The 27452-nt window shown below is 44.5% G+C and overlaps 1 protein-coding gene across 17 annotated transcripts in view; it reads left to right on the top strand.

The window, feature by feature from the left end:
- The window catches only part of EIF4G3 (eukaryotic translation initiation factor 4 gamma 3), a 441067-nt gene that overhangs the window by 275088 nt on the left and 138527 nt on the right, over positions 1-27452 (top strand). For all 17 annotated transcript variants that reach the window (XM_073316601.2, XM_073316590.2, XM_073316588.2 and 14 more), the window contains one exon: positions 22289-23104. In XM_073316601.2, coding sequence (XP_073172702.1) covers positions 22289-23104 — 816 coding nt within the window. The remainder of the gene's footprint in view (positions 1-22288; positions 23105-27452) is intronic.

The raw sequence follows: 27452 nt of genomic DNA, 5'->3' as shown, positions 1-27452 counted from the left end.
GCCTTGTCTAAACAGGAAAGTTTTACCAATTAGACCAATCTAGTTATACCAGTATATTCCTCTGTTTGGACAGTTTAATTGGGTCCAATGTAAGAGTGGCTTTTTCAGTTAAATTTAGGAAGGAGATTTAAGCAACATGAACTAAACTGGGGGGAAAAAGCACTCCCATTGGAATATGAGTCTCCACATGAGGGGCTATGCTGGTATAACTATCGGTTTAAATTCAAATCTAAGCTTATACTGCCATAACTTTCCTGTGTAGATAAGCCCTCAGATTATATACAAAAAAAGAAAGACCAATGTTAGAACAGATTAGAACATAATTATATTACAAGTGTAATTATAACTGATTAGGTACAAAAATGAAAATCCAGGACCTTGAGATATACTGATGATATACTTCACGAACAAGGTCAGCTCCCAGACTGCTGCACTGGACAGCACAGCATGGGGAGGAGGTGACCAGCCCTCTGTGGAGAAAGAGGTGGTTAGGGACTATTTAGAAAAACTGGACGTGCACAAGTCCATGGGGCTGGATGAGTTGCATCCGAGACTGCTAAAGGAACTGGCGGCTGTGATTGCAGAGCCATTGGCCATTATCTTTGAAAACTCGTGGCGAACGGGGGAAGTCCCGGATGACTGGGAAAAGGCTAATGTAGTGCCAATCTTTAAAAAAGGGAAGAAGGAGGATCCTGGGAACTACAGGCCAGTCAGCCTCACCTCAGTCCCTGGAAAAATCATGGAGCAGGTCCTCAAGGAATCAGTTCTGAAGCACTTAGAGGAGAGGAAAATGATCAGGAACAATCAGCATGGATTCATCAAGGGAAAGTCACGCCTGACTAATCTAATCGCCTTCTATGATGAGATTACTGGTTCTGTGGATGAAGGGAAAGCAGTGGATGTATTGTTTCTTGACTTTAGCAAAGCTTTTGACACGGTCTCCCACAGTATTCTTGTCAGCAAGTTAAGGAAGTATGGGCTGGATGAATGCACTATAAGGTGGGTAGAAAGTTGGCTAGATTGTCGGGCTCAACGGGTAGTGATCAATGGTTCCATGTCTAGTTGGCAGCCAGTGTCAAGTGGAGTGCCCCAGGGGTCGGTCCTGGGGCCGGTTTTGTTCAATATCTTCATAAATGATCTGGAGGATGGTGTGGATTGCACTCTCAGCAAATTTGCGGATGATACTAAACTGGGAGGAGTGGTAGATACGCTGGAGGGCAGGGATAGGATACAGAGGGACCTAGACAAATTGGAGGATTGGGCCAAAAGAAATCTGATGAGGTTCAATAAGGATAAGTGCAGGGTCCTGCACTTAGGACGGAAGAACCCAATGCACAGCTACAGACTAGGGACCGAATGGCTAGGCAGCAGTTCTGCGGAAAAGGACCTAAGGGTGACAGTGGATGAGAAGCTGGATATGAGCCAGCAGTGTGCCCTTGTTGCCAAGAAGGCCAATGGCATTTTGGGATGTATAAGTAGGGGCATAGCGAGCAGATGGAGGGACGTGATCGTCCCCCTCTATTCGACATTGGTGAGGCCTCATCTGGAGTAGTCTGTCCAGTTTTGGGCCCCACACTACAAGAAGGATGTGGATAAATTGGAGAGAGTCCAGCGAAGGGCAACAAAAATGATTAGGGGTCTGGAACACATGAGTTATGAGGGGAGGCTGAGGGAACTGGGATTGTTTAGTCTGCAGAAGAGAAGAATGAGGGGGGATTTGATAGCTGCTTTCAACTACCTGAGAGGTAGTTCCAGAGAGGATGGTTCTAGACTATTCTCAGTGGTGGAAGAGGACAGGACAAGGAGTAATGGTCTCAAGTTGCAGTGGGGGAGGTTCAGGTTGGATATTAGGAAAAACTTTTTCACTAGGAGGGTGGTGAAACACTGGAATGCGTTGCCTAGGGAGATGGTGGAATCTCCTTCCTTAGAAGTTTTTAAAGTCAGGCTTGACAAAGCCCTGGCTGGGATGATTTAATTGGGTATGGGTCCTGCTTTTGAGCAGGGGGTTGGACTAGATGACCTCCTGAGGTCCCTTCCAACACTGATATTCTATGATTCTATGATGAAAAGTGCTATATAAGAGCAGTTAGGTATTTATTTATTTATTTTATCTCTTACTGAAAAAGTACTAAAGAGCTAATTTATTAAAGTACAAGAGAGCAGTAGGTAAAGAGAGAGAGAAAATATCCATTAAAAATCAAAGCCTAAAGGATCATGAAATAAAACTGAGTTGAAATAATGACACTGGATGAAAAAGTGATAGTACAATGTTATGGTTACATATCTAAACTAAAAAAAATGAGGAGTACTTGTGGTACCTTAGAGACTAACAAATTTATGTGCCCAAATAAATTTGTTAGTCTCTAAGGTGCCACAAGTACTCCTCGTTTATTTTGCTGATACAGACTAATACGGTTACCACTCTGAAACATATCTAAACTAGTTCTCAGTAAATTTAAGGGGTGGTCTACAAACAAACCTGTACCAAAGTAACTAAATAGGCTTTAATTCAGAACTCTTGTTATTTGAGAAGTGTCCTATTTAAGTCACTTTTATTCCAAAATAAGTGTGACCACACACAGATTTGCATTGAAATAACAAAAGGTCTGTGTTAAAAGTTAACCAGTGTAGTTCCATTGCAAGTTTGTGAAGGCCAGACTTAAGTCACTTCCATTGTGCATACTGTATAGACCCGAGCCTCTTGTACTTTGCACCTTCTGTATTTGTTTACATCAGTTCACAGTTAGTAAGGTTGTATGCCTTAAAGCAATGGAGAATTGGACCAGATGTTTAATGACCTAATTAGGAATCAGAAATACTATATGTGTGTGACAGGGCGCGCTTACCTCTCGTGAATGCCTCCTGTCAGTTGGGTGCGAACCTGCACTCTTTCTCTGCTGGTGGTACTCCCTGTCTTTTGCCCTCATCAGGCGGGTCTTCAGTGGCTCAGCCTTCTGGCTAAGTCACACAATGTCTAAAATGAATGAAGCCCTTCTGGGGTAACAGATAAAGGACAGTCACTGTGCCCTTGTTGGTATCTGTAGCCCTGCCTCCGGATTCAGTTCTCAGCCCTTTCTGGGCTAGCTTTATGTCTGTTCCTGCCCTCCAGAACTTTCGCCTTGGCAACTCTTTGGCTTTAACAGTTCTCTGGTGCCCCTTTAAGTCATGCCCTTCACTTGGGCCCCTAAACAAGACTTATCCCCTCCTCAGGGCTTAGGTCACTTCCTCGGTGGCTGTTGGGCAGGACCCAGGGTCATCCACTATTGTGTCCCAACGCGGGGTCCCTATAAACAGCAGTCATGTGCTGCTTCCCTTTAATAATTGCTGCTGCCTTCCCTGAGCTGCTTTCTACTTAGTCCCATCATCTGCTTGGGTTCTCTGTTCCGTGCTTGAGCAGGGTCTCTCCCAGGCCTCAATGCCTGGAGAATTCTTCTGTCTTCCGGTCCTTCCTTCCCCTTCTGGTCCTGGCCAGCAACTGACCTGTTCAGGCCCTGCAGTTGTTTTTAACTGAATCTGCTGGGCTCTGATTGGCTTCTTCACTGCAGCCTTTTTAGCCAGGCCTGGAGGGCCCACCCTTTACTGCTCCTTTTGTGGGGCGGGGGGTAGTAGGACCATGAGGCCTCCAGCCGGGGGTCTCAAAGGGTCCAGTACACCCCGTCACAATGTGTAATGAAGGTGAGTTGATGTCTCTTCTGACGATCTTATTTATTGTATTCCCTGACATTTTTTGTGTTTAAAAATCTGACTTTAACATTGGGGTTGGGAGTGATTTGCATTTAATGTTCTTGGTTTTTTTCCCTTTATTTAAAAAAAAAGTAGAGAAATAAACTATTAAAATCATCTCAGTCAGACTTTAAAGCTCACAGCAGACATTAAAATATCAGACATTAAAATAATCTCAATTCAGACTTTAAGGCTCTCATTTCATTGGGGGAAAATAAGCCTTTGTATGTCTGAACTAATTTTTTGGAAGGGTGCATTCTTAGGGCGCAAGCAAATCACAATTTGCATTGTTTGCCCTAGGAATTCATAATAGTCCATATACACCGGGTCTGGCCACTGATGCCTGAAAGCGGGACAAACTGACTAGTGTAGACAGGGGTTACATCCCAACATAACCTTAAGAAAGCCAGTGCCCAATGAACTCAGGAATATCATGAGTGTGGACTTGGATAACTGTTGCCTTACAGATGAGCTCCAGAATCCAAGCTTCTACTATCTTTTATAAGTAAGTTTCTAGGCTTCCTGATTGTGAAGTAAACCTTCTAAACATGAACTGAGGGAAAGAGGGGTGGCTTGTCCACACTATGGAGGCTCCAACGGCATATGTATGGTGCTGTGGCTACACTGCTGTAACCCTGTATTTTAGGTGCTACACCGACAGAAGGTGTTTTTCTGTTGCTGTATCAACACCACCTCCCAAGCACTGGTAGCTAGGTTGATGGAAGAAGTACTCCCGCGGGAATTCTGTGCCGCTACACATGCACATAATTCATGTGCCATGCATATTTTTATTTTTTTCCTCAGAAAATAACTTGTCAGAAAGTTGCTGCAGTTCCACCTTTTGCCCACCAGAGGGCGCTGTGGTGCTAGAACAGAGCAGCTGCTCCCGGCCAGCCCCAGCTACCATAGGGAAGAGAAAAAATCATAGAATATCAGGGTCGGAAGGAACCACAGGAGGTCATCTAGTCCAACCCCTTGCTCAAAGCAGGACCAATCCCCAATTTTTGCCCCAGATCCCTAAATAGCCCCCTCAAGGATTGAACTCACAACCCTGGGTTTAGCAGGCCAATGCTCAAACCACTGAGCTATCCCTCCCCCCAAAAGAGCCTACAATGCCTTCTTCACAGCACCTGTCGGGCCAGTTCAGGAGACACACAGCGTGGGGCTGCTGGGGGGTCAGAGACAGGGCTTCATAAGGGCAAATGCAGGAAGACACACTGGAGCAGGGGCTGAATGGGAGTGGAGGCACAGGGCCACATGGGGGAAGGGAGATGGCTGAGTGAGGGCACAGGATACATGGGGATGTGTGGGGGGGATGGCTGAAGGGATTCAGAGACACAGGGGGAGGGAGTGCAGGGCTACATGGGGGAAGGTGGATGTCTGAGTGGGAGCACAGAGAAACATGTGGGGAGAGGGTGCAGGGACACATGGGGATGAGGGGAGGGGCTGGCTGGGGGTGTGGAGGGACACATGGGGAAAGAGGGGAGTGGGTGTCTGAATTGGGGTGGAGGGACACATGGGGATAAGGGCAGATATGCCTGACTGAATGGGAGAGCCTGGGGGTCAGCCAGTGTCTGCATGTGGGAAGCTCCCTAACAATCCCACCCTGCCCCGCCAAAAAACCTGTTCCATACTTTTCCCACCTATACCCATCAACCCTCCAAGTTCACACCCAGGCTCCTCCTCAGCAATTACTTCCCTCTCCCTCAGCTCCTCCGATACCCCTGACTCCCCCAAGCCTTTGTTTTGCTTCTGAGGGGTGCAGGAAATACAGTTCTGTATTGTAGTTTAAATGAATTATTACTCAGAGTTCTGTATTAATATGCCTAGTAAGAAATGTATTTGTTAAAAAAAATTTCCTGAATCTATTTTGTTGTCTATATTGTTTCAGACATACTTGCTGACAAGTATTTTGAAATAAATTACCAAAATAATTGAAACTGGTGCGATTATATTGTGTTGTTTTGACAAATAAAATATGCAGAATTGTGCAGAATTTTTAAATGTGCTTAGAATTTTTAATTTTTGGCGCAGAATTCCCCTAGGAATGAAGAATGCTTCTGTTGACCCAACAATGTCTACACCAGGGACTGGGTCGGCATAGATGTATTGATCAGCTGTTCCCCTGAATGTCTGAGTATCTGTGTCAGTCTACTTTTTAAGTGTAGTCTAGGCCGCAGTGTAAACTGATGCAGTGATGTCTGCCTGAGTAGTAGGCAGCCTTCAGCAATAACTCTGAAAGATGTGAATTTCTCCATTCATCTCAATATCATAATTATTAACATTGTAAACAAAATCACTGGTGAGCATGTTCGCATCCAGCTACTGTGCTTATCCCACAAAGTATCTCCTCAGAAGCCACAAGGTCTAAAAAAGAAAAGGAGTACTAGTGGCACCTTAGAGACTAACCAATTTATTTGAGCATAAGCTTTCGTGAGCTACAGCTCACTTCATCGGAAGCATTCAGTGGAAATGAAGTGAGCTGTAGCTCACGAAAGCTTACGCTCAAATAAATTGGTTAGTCTCTAAGGTGCCACTAGTACTCCTATTCTTTTTGCGAATACAGACTAACACGGCTGCTACTCTGAAACAAGGTCTAAAGTGCCTGCTATCCAATTTCACAAATCTTCTTCCCTTTGACAACATCGGTCATACAATTATGATGTACAGTACAAAATTCTGCAGCATATGGAAACATTAGGATCAGTGTAAAATAAATTAAATGTTATATTAAATTAAGTAACAGAAGAGATAATGTAGTGCTTGAATTATTTATTTTTATTTTAATTCTGTAAGAATCTCAATTTTTTAACTTTTTCAAAAGCTGCTGTGGAATCTTCAGTCTGCTGCACTGGAATGCTGCATAATACAGGCGGGATATTGCTGCAGAATTTAGGTCAAGTTTGTCACAGAGTACACAGGGCTGTGGCTATGACTCTGTTGGAAAAGCTATAATTGGGAGTGGAATCAGAACTGCCAAATTTCAGCCAAAGGTTGCCGAGATTCTGCATGTTCAGAGCGGGTTTGGAGTGGGTTTATTTAAACCTCTGCTTAAGATTTTTCAAAATCTTCACCATGTTCATTTTTTAAACATATAGTTGGTTTTAGGAAAATGGATTAATATTGGAGAAAAAAAGCAGAAAACAGCCACCCTATATTGAATACTCGTAATATGTGCAAAATCAGCATCAGCGCTGCACTGGAAATGTTCATATCAGAACAAATTATGGGAAAACGTCAGTGCTGTCTGTAGACTAGGTTCAGATAAATATTCTGAGGTACAGACCATAGAATCATAGAATATCAGGGTTGGAAGGGACCTCAGGAGGTCATCTAGTCCAACCCCCTCCTCAAAGCAGGACCAATCCCCAATTAAATCATCCCAGCCAGGGCTTTGTCAAGCCTGACCTTAAAAACTTCTAAGGAAGGAGATTCTACCACCTCCCTAGGTAACGCATTCCAGTGTTTCACCACCCTCCTAGTGAAAAAGTTTTTCCTAATATCCAACATAAACCTCCCCCACTGCAACTTGAGACCATTACTCCTTGTCCTGTCCTCTTCTACCACTGAGAATAGTCTAGAACCATCCTCTCTGGAACCACCTCTCAGGTAGTTGAAAGCAGCTATCAAATCCCCCCTCATTCTTCTCTTCTGCAGACTAAACAATCCCAGTTCCCTCAGCCTGTCCTCATAAGTCATGTGTTCCAGACCCCTAATCATTTTAGTTGCCCTTCGCTGGACTCTCTGCAATTTATCCACATCCTTCTTGTAGTGTGGGGCCCAAAACTGGACACAGTACTCCAGATAAGGCCTCACCAATGTCGAATAGAGGGGGACGATCACGTCCCTCCATCTGCTCGCTATGCCCCTACTTATACATCCCAAAATGCCATTGGCCTTCTTGGCAACAAGGGCACACTGCTGACTCATATCCAGCTTCTCATCCACTGTCACCCCTAGGTCCTTTTCCGCAGAACTGCTACCTAGCCATTCGGTCCCTAGTCTGTAGCGGTGCATTGGGTTCTTCTGTCCTAAGTGCAGGACCCTGCACTTATCCTTATTGAACCTCATCAGATTTCTTTTGGCCCAATCCTTCAATTTGTCTAGGTCCCTCTGTATCCTATCCCTGCCCTCCAGCGTATCTACCACTCCTCCTAGTTTAGTATCATTCGCAAATTTGCTGAGAGTGCAATCCAAACCATCCTCCAGATCATTTATGAAGATATTAAACAAAACCGGCCCCAGGACCGACTCTTGGGGCACTCGGCTTGATACTGGCTGCCAACTAGACATGGAGCCATTGATCACTACCCGTTGAGCCCGACAATCTAGCCAACTTTCTACCCACCTTATAGTGCATTCATCCAGCCCATACTTCTTTAACTTGCTGACAAGAATACTGTGGGAGACCGTGTCGAAAGCTTTGCTAAAGTCAAGAAACAATACATCCACTGCTTTCCCTTCATCCACAGAACCAGTAATCTCATCATAGAAGGCAATTAGATTAGTCAGGCATGACCTTCGATTGGTGAATCCATGCTGACTGTTCCTGATCACTTTCCTCTCCTCTAAGTGCTTCAGGATTGATTCTTTGAGGACCTGCTCCATGATTTTTCCGGGGACTGAGGTGAGGCTGACTGGCCTGTAGTTCCCAGGATCCTCCTTCTTCCCTTTTTTAAAGATTGGCACTACATTAGCCTTTTTCCAGTCATCCGGGACTTCCCCCGTTCGCCACGAGTTTTCAAAGATAATGGCCAATGGCTCTGCAATCACATCCGCCAATTCCTTTAGCACTCTCGGATGCAACGCGTCCGGCCCCATGGACTTGTGCACGTCCAGTTTTTCTAAATAGTCCCTAACCACCTCTTTCTCCACAGAGGGCTGGCCATCTACTCCCCATGCTGTGATGCCCAGCGCCGCAGTCTGGGAGCTGACCTTGTTCGTGAAGACAGAGGCAAAAAAAGCATTGAGTACATTAGCTTTTTCCACATCCTCTGTCACTAGGTTGCCTCCCTCGTTCAGTAAGGGACCCACACTTGCCTTGGCTTTCTTTTTGTTGCCAACATACCTGAAGAAACCCTTCTTGTTACTCCTGACATCCCTTGCTAGCTGCAGCTCCAGGTGCGATTTGGCCCTCCTGATTTCATTCCTATATGCCCGAGCAATATTTTTATACTCTTCCCTGGTCATATGTCCAACCTTCCACTTCTTGTAAGCTTCTTTTTTATGTTTAAGATCCGCTAGGATTTCACCGTTAAGCCAAGCTGGTCGCCTGCCATATTTACTATTCTTTCGACACATCGGGATGGTTTGTCCCTGTAACCTCAACAGGGATTCCTTGAAATACAGCCAGCTCTCCTGGACTCCTTTCCCCTTCATGTTAGTCCCCCAGGGGATCCTACCCATCCGTTCCCTGAGGGAGTCGAAGTCTGCTTTCCTGAAATCCAGGGTCCGTATCCTGCTGCTTACCTTTCTTCCCTGTGTCAGGATCCTGAACTCAACCAACTCATGGTCACTGCCTCCCAAATTCCCATCCACTTTTGCTTCCCCCACTAATTCTTCCCGGTTTGTGAGCAGCAGGTCAAGAAAAGCTCCCCCCCTAGTTGGCTCCTCTAGCACTTGCACCAGGAAATTGTCCCCTACGTTTTCCTTAAACTTCCTGGATTGTCTATGCACCGCTGTATTGCTCTCCCAGCAGATATCAGGAAAATTAAAGTCACCCATGAGAACCAGGGCGTGCGATCTTGTAGCTTCTGCAAGTTGCCGGAAGAAAGCCTCATCCACCTCATCCCCCTGGTCCGGTGGTCTGTAGCAGACTCCCACCACTACATCACTCTTGTTGCTCACACTTCTAAACTTAATCCAGAGACACTCAGGTTTTTCTGCAGTTTCGTACCGGAGCTCTGAGCAGTCATACTGCTCCCTTACATACAGTGCTACTCCCCCACCTTTTCTGCCCTGCCTGTCCTTCCTGAACAGTTTATAACCATCCATGACAGTACTCCAGTCATGTGAGTTATCCCACCAAGTCTCTGTTATTCCAATCACGTCATAATTCCTTGACATCACCAGGATCTCCAGTTCTCCCTGGTTGTTTCCAAGGCTTTGTGCATTTGTATATAAGCACTTGAGATAACCTGCTGATCGCCCCTCATTCTCAGTATGAGGCAGGAGCCCTCCCTCACAGACGTTCCTGCCTGTGCTTCCTCCCGGTATCCTGCTTTCCCACTTACCTCAGGGCTTTGGTCTCCTTCCCCCGGTGAACCTAGTTTAAAGCCCTCCTCACTAGGTTAGCCAGCCTGCTCGCAAAGATGCTCTTCCCTCTCTTCGTAAGGTGGAGCCCATCTCTGCCCAGCACTCCTCCTTCATGGAACACCATCCCATGGTCAAAGAATCCAAAGCCTTCTCTCCGACACCACCTGCATAGCCATTCATTGACTTCCACGATTCGACGGTCCCTACCCCGGCCTTTTCCTTCCACGGGGAGGATGGACGAGAACACCACCTGCGCCTCAAACTCCTTTATCCTTCTACCAAGAGCCATGTAGTCTGCAGTGATCCGCTCAAGGTCATTCTTGGCAGTATCATTGGTGCCCACATGGAGAAGCAGGAAGGGGTAGTGATCCGAGGGCTTGATGAGTCTCGGTAGTCTCTCCATCACATCGCGAATCTTAGCCCCTGGCAAGCAGCAGACTTCTCGGTTTTCCCTGTCAGGGCGGCAGATAGATGACTCAGTCCCCCGGAGGAGAGAGTCCCCGACCACCACCACCCGCCTCCTTCTCTTGGGAGTAGTGGTCGTGGAACCCCCAACCTCAGGACATCGCATCTCATGCCTTCCAACCAGCGGAGTCTCCTTCAGCTTTCTCCCCCCAGACGTATCGTCTGGTCCACTCTCCGCAATGGTACCTGTGGAGAGAACATGAAATGGGTTAGTTATCTGTGTCCGCGTTGCTGGAACCTGGACATTCCCCCTTCTTCTTCTGGAGGTCACATGTTGCCAAGCTTCTTCACTGGCCTCTTGGCTCTGCTGTGCAACCTGCTCTAAATCTTTATAGCTTTGTGCCCGTAGAAGCATATCCTGACTTTTGTCCAGAAAATCCTCAGATTCTCGTATGCAACGCAAGGTCGTTATCTGTTGCTCCAGACCTTCATTCTTCTCTTCCAATATGGAGACCAGCTTGCACTTTGTACAGACAAAGTCGCTTCTGTCCTGTGGAAGAAAGACAAACATGGCACATCTAGTGCAGGTCAGATGAATATCTGAACCCACTGAGATCTCATTCATCCAGCCCGCCCTGTAGATATCATCACCATAACTACTCTTGTCCCCAACAACCCAGCTCGCTCCTATTGTTGGTTTCTTGGTGGGACATTGGTGACTTATTCCCCCTTTCTAATATCTTAATGGAGAAGCAAGCAGGCCTCTGCTCTGCTGAAGTCTTCAGAGTACTTTAATCTCCTCTGTCTCCCTGTTTTCCTCTATCTGAAGTTCAGATCTTCCCCCATTGCCTCCACTCCATCCCTAGAGTTCCCCTTCCTTTCCCTCCAGTTTTCCCAATCTCTGTTTCGGAAAATGTATCAGTAAGAGTACTTCTTTGACTGATGGTACCTACTGTATTCCACTTAGGGTTATATGCATGCAGCATGCGTTTAGAGTCGGAGCTTTTGAAAGTAGTAGTGTCTGTTGGTCTGTGCATGTGTCCTTGTTCCATGCCCTCAGTTCCTTCTCACTGCCGCATGGTCCAAGTCAGAACCTCTTCTGTTCTCTCGTCTCTTGTGACGCACTTTTTACAATACAGGGAAAAAAGACTGTTTATTCTTGTATATAATTAGTATTTTGTTGGTTTTTGTAGTAGTTTTAGTGTTAGTAGTAGTTTTTAGAATTTTAAGGACTTTGGGATGCTGTTTTGCCGTTTTCCCATTTCCCACTCCCCCCAGCACCCACACTTGGGTACTGGATTATGCCAAAGTCACCGTGATTCAAGATCTGTGCTTCCTGCCCTCGCTCGTTTTCGGTGAGCGACAAGCACCAGCGCTGCCTTTACTGCTTGTGGGAAGTCCACATTGCATCCAGATGCAGTATCTGTCTCTCCTCCTAGCCGGTAACAAGAAAGGTCGGGATGTCTGCCTCAAGAATCACCTCCTAGAAGTCATCGTGATGATGCAGTCGGATCCAGGCTGTGGAACCCCTCCTATACATGAGCCTGAGGAGTCAAGGAGTGCGCCTCATACCGTGGAGCTCCAGTCTGGTTCCACTGATATCAGCGCTATGAGTCCCATGCTGGGGCCTAGCCATGAGGCAAGGACGCATATGCATAAGCATGGCAGTAAGTCTTCCTCAAGTCCCAAGAAGGACGCTTCATCCTCTGTGAGTTCCAGCCATGGGGAAGCGGCACAATCCAAGGGTCACAAGCACAAGAAGAAGTCGAATAGGCCACTGGACCTGCTGGTTCTGGTTACTGAGCCGCATACCCCTTCTGAATTGGTACCACTGAAGTCACGGAAATCATCGGTTCTGAAGCAATCTGCTGTACCAGGCTGGATTCCAACTCTGGAACACATGCCGCTGACACCAGGAAGCAGTCTGCACCTAGATCTCATGAACTGTTTGAGGTGAGGGCTCAACATCTCCTGGTGCATTTGCTTCCTAAGGGAGCCCGCTCCCCTGCTTTTGGTCGTGTTCCAGAGTGCTCCCCGGTGATGTGCTCAGTTCTGCTGGCTCCCCTGTTGGAACAAGGATCTGTCTTCTAGGTATCAGAGGACTCCAACGGAACACAGGGTCCGCCTCTCCTGTACCGTTGGCACAAATATCCAAAGGTTCCGGCAGCTCGGTGGTAATATCCTCCCTTTCCTCAACACAGGAGCTATTGCTACCTTGCCCACCACAGCAACCACCTGGTTGGCCATACTGGGGGTCTTGGCCCCCGTATCTGCTTTTGGAATCTTCCTGATTGGCCTGAGAGGAGTTCCCCATCTTGCCACTCCCAACCTTCATCAAGTAGACAATCGGAACCAGGGTTGGAGGATGCCCTGGTTAGCCTGACTTCAGTGGTACCACCAGATCTGGATGTGGTTCCCCTTGTTGTCTCCAGATGTCATCGATTCCTTCCTCCTCACCAGACAACTACCGCCAGTTCCACAAACTGTTCCGGAGCGTGGCTGATGCCTTCCATGTTCCACTGGAGGAGATGCAGGACAGCCAACATCAGTTACTTGATATTCTGCATGCATCAGTACCTGCCAGAGTGATGCTACCAATCAACGATGCCATTCTCCAGCCAGCCTGCACTGTCTGGCATACTCCAGACACTTGCACACCCACCCTCAAGGGGGCAGAAAAAAGATGCTATGTACCTACAAAGGAGTCTGAGTTTCTGTTTTCTCACCCCACACCCAATTTCCTAGTTACTCAGATTGCTAGTGAACGGGCCAGGCAGCAGTATCTGTGTTCCTGTCCAACAGAGAAGGATGGTAAGAGATTGGACCTTCTAAGTCATAAAGTCTTTTCTTCAGCCAGCCTTCAGTTTCAGATATCTAATTACCTGGCATAACTAGCAAAATATGACTTTCTAAATTATGGCCAATTAGCAAACTTTGTGGAGAAACTTCTTCAGCAGGATTTTGACCACTCCAGGAAGGCAAACTGGTTGCCAGGATGATGTGCCAGGCCGCAGTAGATTCAGCAGACCTATCTTTGTGCCCAGTTGCATTCATCTGGTTTCCCCAGGGGGATACAGGACATAAATGAGGACCTCCCTTTCAGTGAATCTCACCTCTTCAACCAGAAGATCTATGATTCCCTGCAAGGACTCTAGAGCCATTCTGCAAATGTTGGGTATTTCTACACCAGCATCCAAGCACAAATTCTACTGCCCACCTCCTGCACGACAGTACAGCGCTCCTCAGTTCTTCCATCAGCAACCCTATGAACCTCCTCATAAGCATCAGAAGACCCAACAGTCCCATTTGCCTGGGTCATCAGCACAGTCCCCAAGAAAAAAGTGAAGATGAGGACTAGTCCTAGATCCGTCATCTCAACTGATTCATATGCAAGCCAATCATATTTTTGCTAGAAAACGGCACGTGATTTACAGCTCTTGTTATGCAAGACGCTTCCTTGTACATAGATATCCACCTGACCCACAGACAGTTCTTGAGATTTACAGTGGGCCCTTGTCACTTCCAGTACAGAGTTCTACCGTTTGGTTTCACCACTGCTCCTTGGATTTTCACCGAGGTTTTCTCTGTAGTGGTGGCTCAGACTTAACATTTGAATCTCTCTTCACTTACTCTGAAGAATTACTAGGAATGTCCCTCTGGCAGCACAATCCAGATGAGAGGCTTGAGTATCGACCTCGCTGCTGCTTCTACTCCTCTACTCCGTAGGGATGACTGTAAATGTCAAAAAATTGACATTGGACTCCACATAGTCAGTGGAGTACAAAGCAATCTCCATTGGTAACAAAGGCCTCTTCAAGTTCACGTCTACTTGCAGTGTCCCTTGTAAAGTGCCATTTGTGCCATCGGCCCCAGTATGTCTATAGAACCAGTATTCAGCCAGGCAGCCCTAAAGAAGGGCGTTTCTGCTGAATGCACATTCAGATAGGCTTTCTGTCTACAACTCTTTCTCTTCTGCTTGGCCATTGAACCAACCCAAAAAGGAAAGCAAGAAAAACAAATACAAATGCTTACAAGATCATTGGGTTCCCAGAAAAGATAGGCAGAGCTTTTTAAGTTGTATAGGGGAACGCTCGCAGATTAAGTGTCCAATCATATATCTGTTAAGTTCACATCTTGTATTACTCTCCATCCTTCCTTTTAGATTGATTAGATCTGTCTTAGCCTCTATATTTTTACAGGGTCTCATTAAATTCAGTTTTGCAGGTTATATTCCAGGGTCTCAGAGACACTAGAGCTACTACTGTTGTTATAAGTTCTCAAAATTACAAGGGCCCTTGTGTAAAAAAACAAACAAAAAAAAAAAACCCAACAACAACATATACAAATGTCAAAATGGAAGTTTATTCTGAATCATAACCACTCCCCAGATCTGAGATGTTGCAGGTTTCCCCTCTTCCTGCAATTACCAGAGGCAGTTCTGCCTTTACACCAGATCCTTTGCTTTCACAAGTGCAGAGCAGCAGGTCAGCTCTCCCACCTCATCCATTAGCAATCCTAGAACTTATTTAGAATTTATTTTGGAATTACACTAAACAAAATCTCCCTCCATCTTTAGGAGGTCAAGGTTTCTGGAGTTCTGTCCTCTGAATGGAGCCACCTGGCAAGTTTCTTCTCTCCATTTATTTCCCACTCCTCTAAAAATAGTGGTGAAGGCTAAATGAAATGGGAAAAAGATCAAGAGATCCTCTCAGGAACCAAAGAACACACAACCACACTCTGTCTGCAGACCTGCACTCTGCTCAGCATCTGGACATCATGCTCAGGCCTCCATATCCTTCCCCACACCAACTGTAATACCTCCAGATGCACCTCCATAAGGTCAAATCACTCCTCCTTGGCACTTGTCCAGTTTCATATTAAGGGATGAGGAGCACCACAGTGAAACCTAAGAGTCCTTCTTACCAGAGAAGGGACTCAGTTTACCTGGGGGCAAAATATGAGTTTGAACCGCTAGGGGGAAGCTCACACCCAACAGTGGAGCCAATTGTTCCGGTCCAAATCATCAGTAGGATGCCTCTGGGTCGACTTCAAATTCAGAAAAATGCCTAGGGGGCAGGGTATTCCACATATCAAAGACTTAGATCTAATGACTTTTGACAGGTGAGTATAGGAAATATTGCAACACAGATGCTCCCTCAAGCTCAAGGTGCCTCAAAATCCCTTTTTGTCCCCTCTTGAAGCTTGAGAGATGTCATAATACATCAAACCATCCTGCATACAGTCTCACGTCTCCCTGAGCTGAGTCCCTTAAGATAAAAAGTGCTCAGGGTTCTACTCCAGATTCTTTGAAGTACAAAAACGATGAGGAATTTGAACCATATGAGATTTCAAAAGAGAGTGAACAAGTCAATGAAGGTGATGAAATTCAGGATGGAAATGCTCTCTTCTGATAATACTGAAATCACTTGTGGAGACCAATAGAGGGTTGCTGGACTTTACAGAAGCTCTATATGTGTTTTACAGTTAGGCCCTATGATTGGAAAATTCTCTGGTTTGCCAACAGAAATCATCACTGCTGATACAACGTGGTCTTTCTGCCTTTCATGGTTTTCATGAAGCTATTGGTAGGTGATAATAACCAGATTGGTGAGTTTAGGATCTGAGCAACAGTCATCAGAACTGATCCCAGGAGACCTTGCAGCAAGTAATTCTGGCAGTGCTCTTCAGGCACTGGGGTTTGTGACAAACTTGAAAGAAAATCTCTGGACTCTCTGAGGATTGTCTATGTAGACGTCAACATTGACGCAAGGAGGGCTCTAGTCCTCTCAAGGTAGAGGATGTTTGCGACAAGGTTCAAGTACTTATCCATGAGATATCACAGAACCAAGTGACATACCTCTGTTTTATGCAGCTCCCTGATCTTCTATTCTCATGCATAGAGATTATTCCATGGGCAAGACTGCCCATGAAAGAACTTCAGAGATTCCTCTTATGGGCTTGGAATGATTCCCAAGCAAGGTAATGAAAAGGAAAGATGCTGTCCAGTGTGATCAAGTCTCCCAGGTGATGGAAGCAGGAAATCCCTGTAATAGTAGAATTTTTCTTTCACCATCTGAACCTCAAAATCCTAACCGCTGACTCCAGCATTTTAGGGTTGCAAGGACATATAGGACATCACAATACACAGAGAAGTGAGGTCAAACTCAGAGATGATTTTTAGAGCATCAGTTCTGTAGCAGAAAAAGAATCCAGGTGGGCTGTTCAGCACTTCTCTGATCACCTGAGAAAGATGCATGTCTTGATTTAATCACAAAAACATGATGTACAAAAAAAACATGGTGTACAAAAACGTAAAATATTGAGATTATGTCTAAATCTGGAAGCAATGCAGATCCTTTCCTGGATGGAATGTCACTTAGCCTCCCTTAAGATGAGCCACATAAAAGGGACTTGTAACACAAATGCAAGCTGGCTACGCTGTCAGCAGGTAAACAACTCAGAGTAGTCCCTGAATCAAGGTGGACCTGTTCACATTCAGTCAAAATGTGAAAATAAGACTTTTCTTCATCAGAAAAGCAGACCAGAAATCACTGGGAAAATATGCTTTGACTCAAGGAAGGTTGAATCTGTTTCTCTATGCAAAAAGAAAAGGAGTACTTCTGGCACCTTAGAGACTAACAAATTTATTTGACCATAAGCTTTCGTGAGCTACAGCTAAGATTGGAGAAACAACAGTTTCTTCCCTCCTCTCGCCTCCCCAGAGATACGTCCCCCCCACCCACTGAAGGTCTCTTCATCCATTTAAACCCCAATCTGCAGCCTTTGGGAAGCCCAAGGAGAGGCTCATGGCAGGATGGGCTCCATGTCTGCCCTGCTCCAGCTGCTGCTGTGTAACACTCCAATGTCACATGTGCAGTGTCTGGGCAGTGTCCACTGTGGAGTGTGACCCTGGCTGGCACAAGCTGCTCTGCCAGGGCTGCAGCTCACCCCTGCCTCACACCTTCGCCTCTAACATGGCGTCCATCAGCCGGGCGCTGCTTGCGATGGCTGTCGTCAGGAGTATAAACTTGTATCCTTTCTCCTTCCCCAGGAATCGGAGAGCAGAGATCTCAGAAAAGGTGCAGCATCCCAGGAAGACTGCTAGGATGACACGCTGCACCTCCCAGGCAGGATTCTCCTCCATGACCAAACTCATTGCCATTTAGCAGGCGCACCACCTCCTCCAGGCTCAGCCAGCCCTTGCACTCCAGCATCTGATGAAGTGAGCTGTAGCTCACGAAAGCTCATGCTCAAATAAATTGGTTAGTCTCTAAGGTGCCACAAGTACTCCTTTTCTTTTTGTGAATACAGACTAACACGGCTGCTACTCTGAAACCTGTTTCTATATGCTTTCCCTCCTGTTCTGCTACTAGGAAAAGTAATTCCAAAGATCAAGAAAGAGGAAGCTATGGCCATTCTCATTATCCTAGACAAAATCTCCTCTTTTATCTATTATTTGAACCTGACAGTGTGGCTTATGAATGGCATCTCCTAAACAAGATGAAATACTTCTCTAAAGGAATAAATTATTCTCCTAGCCTGCCATAGGCTTTTTTGCCTACATGAAGGTAAGGCTGAGCCCTGGAACCTCATGGACAAGTCTGAACTGTATATTTTAGGAAAAGAAGTCTAGCTTGAGTGTCTCCAATTGCAGGAGAGATCCGTCCCCAGAAAGGAAATTGTTGGGTAACAAATTTTCCATTATCCTTGATCATATCTAATTCTATCTTTATTCTGAGGGAACATAATGCAATTTCAGAACTGTAGCACTGCAAAGCACAGTGAAGGCACTATTGATAGGAGCACTGAAACATTTTACTTCTGGCTATTTCAGCATTTGGAGATCCCATTTATTTCTTAATGATTCATAATGAATAAATTTAGTATTTCAAAATATCCACTTTTTAATAGTTTTGTAAAAATGATTTCTCCTGGTGGTAGACTGGTTTTGGTCTTGTTCCATGTGTTAATGAATAGAGGTGCTAGACTAGTCCCTGAGTGTAGTTCCCAAATGGTCATACGCTGTCATGTAGTTGCCCAAAAGCAGTTCTTTACACTATCCAAGTCCATCCCAAGATTTCGAATGGAAAACAAACAGATCATGTTCAGAAGAGATCCAATCCATCCTTAATAAAAATAGGGAATCCTCTACAAGGAAGTATTATACTGCCAAATGGAAGCGGTTCTCCCTCTGCTGTCAGCAATGTCACTTACCTGTAGAGGAACCTGGGGCCCTCTATGGACTATCTTCTTTCCATAAAGGCATTGTGTCTTTCCATTAGTTCACTGTGCATACATTTAACGGCTACTAATGCCTTCCATCCCCTGGTGGAGAACTGCTCTGTTTTCACCTATCCTACAACTCTGGGGTTCGTAAAAGTTATCATCAGAACCTTTCCCCTGGTATTAAAACCTATATCTGCCTGGCATCTGAACTTGATACTGTCAGTGCTTATGAACCTGCCATTCAAGCCTTTGGTCACTTCTTCTGTTTTACACCTTTCTATGAAAACAGCCTTCCTACCAGCAATCACGTCTGCCAGGAGAATGGGTGAGCTCAGGGCCCTCATGGCGGACTCTCCCTACTTAATCTTTCATAGGGATAAATTGTCCTTAAGATTTCATCCCTAAGGTTCCCTCTGATTTTCACTTGAATCGAACTGTCCACTTCCTCTTTTTCTACCCAGAATCTCACATCAACAAGGATACAGAAGATTGAATTCACTGGGTGTCCACAGAGCTTTGGTCTGCTACTTGGAAAGGACAGAGCCCTTTGGGAAGTCTTAGACACTTTGTTTCCATTACCGAGCAAATGAAGGGGAAACCCGTCTCTTTGTAAAGACCCTTTAAATAGATTTTGTGCTACATCCTCCTTTGCTATGAGCTCATAGAGTCCTTTCCCTACAGGTGTCAGGGCTGCTCAACCAGAGCACAGGCCACCTTGGTGGCTTCCCTGCAAGGAATTCCCCTCTTAGAAATCTGTAGAGTAGTGAATGGGGCTTAATACACACTCTTACTAGACATTATGTCCTTGTTCAAGCTTCATCCATGGATTCCTCCTTTGGTTCAACGATCTTTCTATCTGTGGTGTAACATACTTCCTCACACCCTCCTCCTCAATGAGTACTGTTTGGGAGTCGCCCACAGTAAACACCCTTAGGGACAAGCACTCAAAAACAAAAAAAAAACTTATAGTAACTGGAGTTGGAGCTGTGCGGTCCCTGTGGGTATTCACGACCTGCCCTCCATCCCCTCTGCTTGAATCTTCACTTTATTCACTGTAGTGTAGGAACTGGGCAGGTGGTTGGTGCCTTTTATGCCCTTGGTTCAGGCCACAGGGAGGTATAGGGCACAGGTATGGACCAACTGCTACTGAAAAATCTTCTGGTCACAGGCACATAGGGTGCGTGTGCAACCACAGTAAATACCCATAGGGACCACACGTCTCAAATAATGCATTATGATATGGTAATTCACCTTACTTTTTCCAACCCAACCTGATCTCTTTCACTAGCATACCTCAAAATGAAATAGAACCTCTCTTCAGTGGAAACCATACTTAAATCCCCTTCATTTTCAGTTTTACCTGGGATAAATTTTAATTTTCACTGCTAGAATTTAAAACAAAAGTGTAAAGGTAGAGTGTAATAAGTCTTTTCTGATATCCTGAAGGTCTGAGGAATTTAGAAACTTATTTTTTTATTATTGTTGGACTATAAGGTGGATAGGAAGTTGGCTAGATTGTCGGGCTCAATGGGTAGTGATCAATGGCTCCATGTCTAGTTGGCAGCCGGTATCAAGCGGAGTGCCCCAAGGGTTGGTGCTCGGGCCGGTTTTGTTCAATATCTTCATCAATGATGTGGAGGATGGTGTGGATTGCACCCTCAGCAAGTTTGAAGATGGCACTAAATTGGGAGGAGAGGTAGATACGCTGGAGGGTAGGGATAGTATACAGAGGGACCTAGACAAATTAGAGGTTTGGGCCAAAAGAAATCTGATGAGGTTCAACAAGGATAAGTGCAGAGTCCTGCACTTAGGACTGAAGAATCCCATGCACCGCTACAGACTAGGGACCGAATGGCTAAGCAGCAGTTCTGCAGAAAAGGACCTAGGGGTGACAGTGGACGAGAAGCTGGATATGAGTCAACAGTATGCCCTTGTTGCCAAGAAGGTCAATGGCATTTTGGGATGTATAAGTAGGGGCATTGCCATCAGATCAAGGGACGTGATTGTTCCCCTCTATTCGACATTGGTGAGGCCTCATCTGGAGTACTGTGTCCAGTTTTGATCCCCACACTACAAGAAGGATGTGGAAAAATTGGAGAGAGTCCAGCAGAGGGTAACAAAAAGGATTAGGGGAGTGGAACACATGATTTATGAGGAGAGGCTGAGAAAACTGGGATTGTTTAGTCTGTGGAAGAGAAGAATGAGGGGGGATTTGATAGCTGCTTTCAGCTACCTGAAAGGGGGTTCCAAAGAGGATGGATCTAGACTGTTCTCAGTGGTACCAGATGGCAGAACAAGGAGTAATCGTCTCAAGTTGCAGTGGGGGACGTTTAAGTTCGATATTAGGAAAAACTTTTTCACTAGGAGAGTGGTAAAACACTGGAATGCGTTACGTAGAGAGGTGGTGGAATCTTCTTCCTTAGAAGTTTTTAAGATCAGGCTTGAGAAAGTCCTCGCTGGGATGATTTAGTTGGGGCTTGGTTCTGCTTTGAGCAGGGAGTTGGACTAGATGACCTCCTGAGGTCCCTTCCAACCCTGAGATTCTATGATTACTTGTCAAATTATATCACTTCTTAATAATAGCATGCTGTTTTGCATCCTTAAAGCAATAAACAAATTACTAATCATCACAACAGTCTACTCAGGTTGGCAAATAGTAGTATTCCCATTTTACAAATAGAGAAAGTTAGAGTTGTGACTTGCTCAAGGTCACAGAGGGATTCATTTTTAGAATGAATTTCAGAATGTTGTAGTTCCTGGGTCTCAGTGTTACACGCCATCTACTAAGCCATTCTGTCCTCTTCCCTAGAATTTAACTTACGTTTATTTTTGTTTTGTGTTCATTGTCATTTTTAGGAAGAAGAGTCCTGTTTTGAGCAACAAAATCTCTGTAGGTTTCCAGAATTAACAAACCTGTCTTCCGTAGTTAAGGTTTCTAAGTATGCTTTGCTCAAGAAAAGGGTGATTTCTTGAAAAGACTTTTGTTCTTAAAACTTCAACTGTCCATTAAAGATTAAAGTTCCCCGAGAGTCTTGGTTCTCACTTTAGATTTAAAGGTTAGCTGCTGCTTCTGCAGTTCTTCCAAGGAGCTCCTGGAATAATGGACAGAACACAGAGTGGAGCAGTGAAAAGGACCCTAAGCATGGCTAGTTAAAACTAAATTGGTAAACTAATCTGTCCTTTTGTCCAATTTTGCAACAGAAAAGCTTCAAAAACAGACTCCAAGGAGAAATTGCTGAGCTTGAATTAATATGCAAACTAGATACCATTAACTTGGGTTTGAATAGAGACTGGGAGTGGCTAGGTCATTACGCATATTGAATCTATTTCCCTAAGTTAAGTATCCTCACACCTTCTTGTCAACTGTCTAAATGGGCCATCTTGATTATCACTACAAAAGTTTTTTTCTCGTGCTGATAATAGCTTATCTTAACTAATTAACCTCTTACAGTTTGTATGGAAACTTCCAGCTTATATGTATGTATATATATATCTTCTTACTATATGTTTCATTCTAGGCATCCGATGAAGTGGGCTGTAGCTCACGAAAGCTTATGCTCTAATAAATTGGTTAGTCTCTAAGGTGCCACAAGTCCTCCTGTTCTTTTTGCAGATATAGACTAACACAGCTGCTACTCTGTAATCTGTCCTTGTAATGTTGTTTTTTTTTCTTCCCTAGAAGAGAAGCCAAAACCAGATTCAGTATTAAAATCTCCTTCCCCAGTCCTCAGACCAGAGCCTAGTGGGGAGAAAAAAGATCAAGCTGACCAGACCTCTGAGGCTGCCTCTGAGGAACCACCACCAGAACTTCCTCTTGCTGCATCACCAGTCCCTCTTGTTCCTATTGCTGCTGCTGCTTCTAGTAAATCTACATTCACAGTTGACTCAGAGGAGAGCTGTGAACTAACTTCCCCGAAAGAGGAAACAATGCCTATATCCAGTGCCACACCCTGCACAGAAGAATCAGACCCTTCACCAATAGAAGAGGTTGATGCTGATACGTGCAAGGAGCCTAGTACTGTAGCAACTAGTGATATTCCAGTGACTGCTAGTACTAATCTAATTAATGAAATTAATGGAGTTAATGAAAAAGTAACTGCTACAGATGGCATAGCAGAAATAGTTCAACAGGAAGTTGCACCATTGACTCTTGAATTTGAGATTTTGGAAGGCCTTCCTGCAGAAGTGGAAAGTGTACCATCTTCCATTGCTCTTTCCACCTCTCCCTCTCCTCCTCTAACTCCTCCTATTCCTGTTTCTGCTGCTGTTACCACTACAACACCTCCTTCCCCTCCTCTTCCTCCTCGTCTTCTTCTTCCATCTCCAATTGCCCTCTCTGCTGTTCAGGGAGATTTAGATGGAGAGGAGAGCAGAAGAACTACCCTTAATGAAGTTGTAAAAGATACTCAAAAGAAAGAAGAGGTGGAAGCAGATGGGCAACCGGAGGAGAATGCAGAGTCTCAGAATTTAAACTCCAGGAAGAACCCTGTACCAGGTAAGTTCTTGACATTATGGTCCAGCATGCATTAAACTTGAGGACAGAGAGAAAGGGGGGTTATTGGGTACCATTTTTATTCAGTGTAGTTCCTTTACCTTCCCTCTGTCCCCACCCCTGGATCTAGCTTGTACCAAATCACCACTGGTTTAATCAGAGAACGTTAATCCTTAATTAATAAGCACATCCAGTAAAACTAATGAGGTTATTACTGTTTGTTATACTATGTAACTCTGATCTTCATATAAGGGATAGGTTATTAGATGTTCCATAAGAATGTGTTATTTATTAAATATATCTTAGGATTTGTTCACTTTAAATCAGCTTCTGGTTTATTTTGTTTCAATGGGGGCAGGGGACAGAACTGCACCCCATGTGTGTCCAGCCAGGAAACCTGAAAGACATCACTCTCCTTCTCTCTAACACCAGCTGGCTGGCTGAACAACCAGCTTCTTTTGATTTGTCATCCTGCACCAAAAACAGCTGTAATATTCATCAATCCTTGAATGTGAACCTTCTGAGCAAGCTATTTCATAGCCTTGCATTTTGGACAACAGTGTCAAAAAATAATATTTCTGAAAGTGATAAATGAGTTGGACACTTACGTGCTTTAGATGGCTGAAATGCCAAATGTAACACACTAGATCTACCCATCCTAACTTAATTTTAACAGTGCATCCATTTTCCACTACGAAAGCAATGTTACAATATACCCCGTCACATAAGTAAAATGGTCTTCCCTGCTCAAGAGACTTTATTGTTATACCATATTTCAATATTTCTGGTTTTAAAAAAACAAAACTATACATAGTAGTCTAGGAAGGTTGAAAATTGTTTATGAATGATTTGGAACCCAGAAATTAGATGCAAAACCTCTGTAATTACTTCTAAAGCCTGCATTTTTGTCCCAGAATTGTTAACTACATTTGGTTTAAACTCTCCTATAAGAACTTTGTGATTCTAACTTTAAATGGATTAGTTCACCCATTTTTTTTTTATTTGCTGCATTTGCTTCATTTTACGTGGAAGATTGTTGTTTCTGAAAACATAAAGGGTGGAAAATTTGTGAATCAGTGGATGATTTGCATTTAGCTATTCTAAAGTAATGTTGGGTATAATATTATGCATAGGTTTATTTAATAATTAACAGGACCAAATGTTGCTAAAGCACCACAACCTCAGGAACAATTCTGACATCATAACCTAAAAGGCTGACAAAGGAGGTGCAGTCGTCATCATGAATAGGTCGGAATATGAACAAGAGGCTGCTAGGCTGCTCTCTGACACCACATTCTACAGGCCATTACCCTCTGATCCCACTGAGGGTTACCAAAATAAACTACACCATCTGCTCAAGAAACTCCCTGAAAAAGCACAGGAACAAATCTGCACAGGCACACCCCTGGAACCCCGAGCAGGGGTCTTCTATCTGCTACCCAAGATCCATAAACCTGGAAATCCTGGACGCCCCATCATCTCAGGCATTGGCACCCTGACAGCAGGATTGTCTGGCTATGTAGACTCCCTCCTCAGGCCCTACGCTACCAGCACTCCCAGCTATCTTCGGGACACCACTGACTTCCTAAGGAAACTACAGTTCATCGGTGATCTTCCAGAAAACACCATCCTGGCCAATATGGACGTAGAAGCCCTCTACACCAAGATTCCACACAAAGATGGACTACAAGCCGTCAGGAACAGTATCCCCGATAATGTCACAGCAAGCCTGGAGGCTGAACTTTGTGACTTTGTCCTCGCCCACAACTGTTTCACATTTGGGGACAATGTATACCTTCAAGTCAGCAGCATTGCTATGGGTACCCGCATGGCCCTACAGTATGACAACATTTTTATGGCTGACTTAGAACAACACTCCCTCAGCTCTCGTCCCCTAACGCCTTTACTCTACTTGCACTACATTGATGATACATTTAACTGGGAATTGGTCCTGCTTCGAGCGGGGGGTTGGACTAGATGACCTTCAGGGGTCCCTTCCAACCCTGATATTCTATGATTCTATGACTTAGAACAACGCTTCCTCAGCTCTCGTCCCCTAACGCCCCTACTCTACTTGCGCTATATTGATGACCTCTTCATCATCTGGACCCATGGAAAAGAAGCCCCTGAGGAATTCCACCATGATTTCAACAATTTCCATCCCACCATCAACCTCAGCCTGGACCAGTCCACACAAGAGATCCACTTCCTGGACACTACAGTGCTAATAAGCGATGGTCACATAAACACCACCCTATACCGGAAACCTACTGACCACTATACTTACCTACATGCCTCCAACTTTCATCCAGAACACATCACATGATCCATTGTCTACAGCCTAGCTCTAAGATACAACCACATTTGCTCCAGTCCCTCAGATAGAGACAAACACCTACAAGATCTCTATCAAGTATTCTTACAAGTACAATACCCACCTTCTGAAGTGAAGAAACAGATAGACAGAGCCAGAAGAATACCCAGAAGTCATCTACTCCAGGACAGACCCAACAAAGAAAGTAACAGAACGCCTAGCCGTCACCTTCAGCCCCCAACTAAAACCTCTCTATCAAGGATCTACAACCTATCCTGAGGGACAATCCCTCACTCTCATAGATCTTGGGAGACAGGCCAGGCCTTGCTTACAGACAGCCCCCCAACCTGAAGCAAATACTCACCAGCAACCACATACCACACAACAAAAACACTAACCGAGGAACCTATCCTTGCAACAAAGCCCGTTGCCAACTGTGTCCTCCTATCTATTCAGGTGACACCATCATAGGGCCTAATCACATCAGCCACACTATCAGAGGATCGTTCACCTACACATCTACCAATGTGATATATGCCATCATGTGCCAGCAATGTCCCTCTGCCATGTACATTGGCCAGACTGGACAGTCTCTACGTAAAAGAATAAATGGACACAAATCAAATGTCAAGAATAACAACATTCAAAAACGAGTCGGAGAACACTTCAACCTCCCTGGTCACTCAATTACAGACCTAAAAGTCGCAGTACTCCAACAAAAAAACTTCAAAAACAGACTCCAATGAGAGACTGCAGAATTGGAATTAATTTGCAAACTGGACACCATTAAATTAAGCTTGAAAAAAGATTGGGAGTGGATGGGTCATTACACAAAGTAAAAACTATTTCCCCATGCTAATTTTCCCCCTACTGTTACTCACACCTTCTTGTCAACTGTTGGAAATGGGCCACCCTGATTATCACTACAAAAGTTTTTTTCTCCTGCTGATGATAGCCCACCTTAATTGATTAGTCTCATTATAGTTGGTATGGCAACACCCATTTGTTCATGTTCTCTGTGTATATATATCTTCCTACTGTATTTTCCACTGCATGCATCTGAAAGTGGGTTTTAGCCCACGAAAGCTTATGCCCAAATAAATCTGTTAGTCTCTAAGGTGCCACAAGTACACCTCGTTCTTTTTGCTGATACAGACTAACACAGCTACCACTCTGAAACCTGTCACCTAAGTGTGTTATTTCCATTAATCAACAGTGCGTACTGCAAGATTTGTGTCTGTGTTGGGGGGTTAATTTTGTAAAATACTCTTTACATGAAACTGAAAGTTTACTCATTTTTTGTTATTGAAGGACAAGAGAAAATGAGAAAAATTAAAGATTTTTCTGATATTACACATAATTTTTCACATATCAGAACTATTTTAAAGGCTGCCAGCCTGAAACCTATAGGACCAGATTCTGCCCTTGGATGATCAAATATGGTTCCCATTAGACTACAGTGAAGTATCCGTGGGCAAAATTTTACTTGTAATTTCATTACACTTACAGTATTTACCTTTCACTTCTAGACCTTTCCTTCTGCATTGGTCTTACTGCTACTTTCAGAAGAGTTTCAGTCACAGATAGACCACTTCAGCTTTCAAGGCATCAGAACAGGTGTAGTCAATAGGCGGACCGTGGGGCAAATTCGGACTGCCAGAGACTTTAGAACAGACCCTGAAATCTTTTATTTACTTATTATTATTGGGTTTTTTATATTATTTTCTCTGGAGTCAGCACCTTGACTGTACCTTGACCAAGAAATGTGGACCATGACACAAAATAATTGACTACCCCTGCATAAGAAGTTCCTAAGAGGTTTTAAAACCTGTTATATACAGAGACAAAGTGAACTTGAACAGGAAAAAATCATTATGATTTTCTGTCAATTTATATTTTACCCTTTCACAAATGCATTTATAAATGTGTAATGGCATTAATTAATTACATCTACTGTATTATTTTCTGATATTAAATTACTTCTGTGAAAAGCTGTGAGATGGCTGAAAATTATGCCATATTCCTGTAAATAATTTG

This window comes from Lepidochelys kempii, chromosome 18 (genome assembly GCF_965140285.1).
Source record: "Lepidochelys kempii isolate rLepKem1 chromosome 18, rLepKem1.hap1, whole genome shotgun sequence".
In the NCBI taxonomy this organism is placed as follows: Eukaryota; Metazoa; Chordata; order Testudines; family Cheloniidae; genus Lepidochelys; species Lepidochelys kempii.
This window is presented reverse-complemented; position numbering and strand designations above follow the sequence as displayed.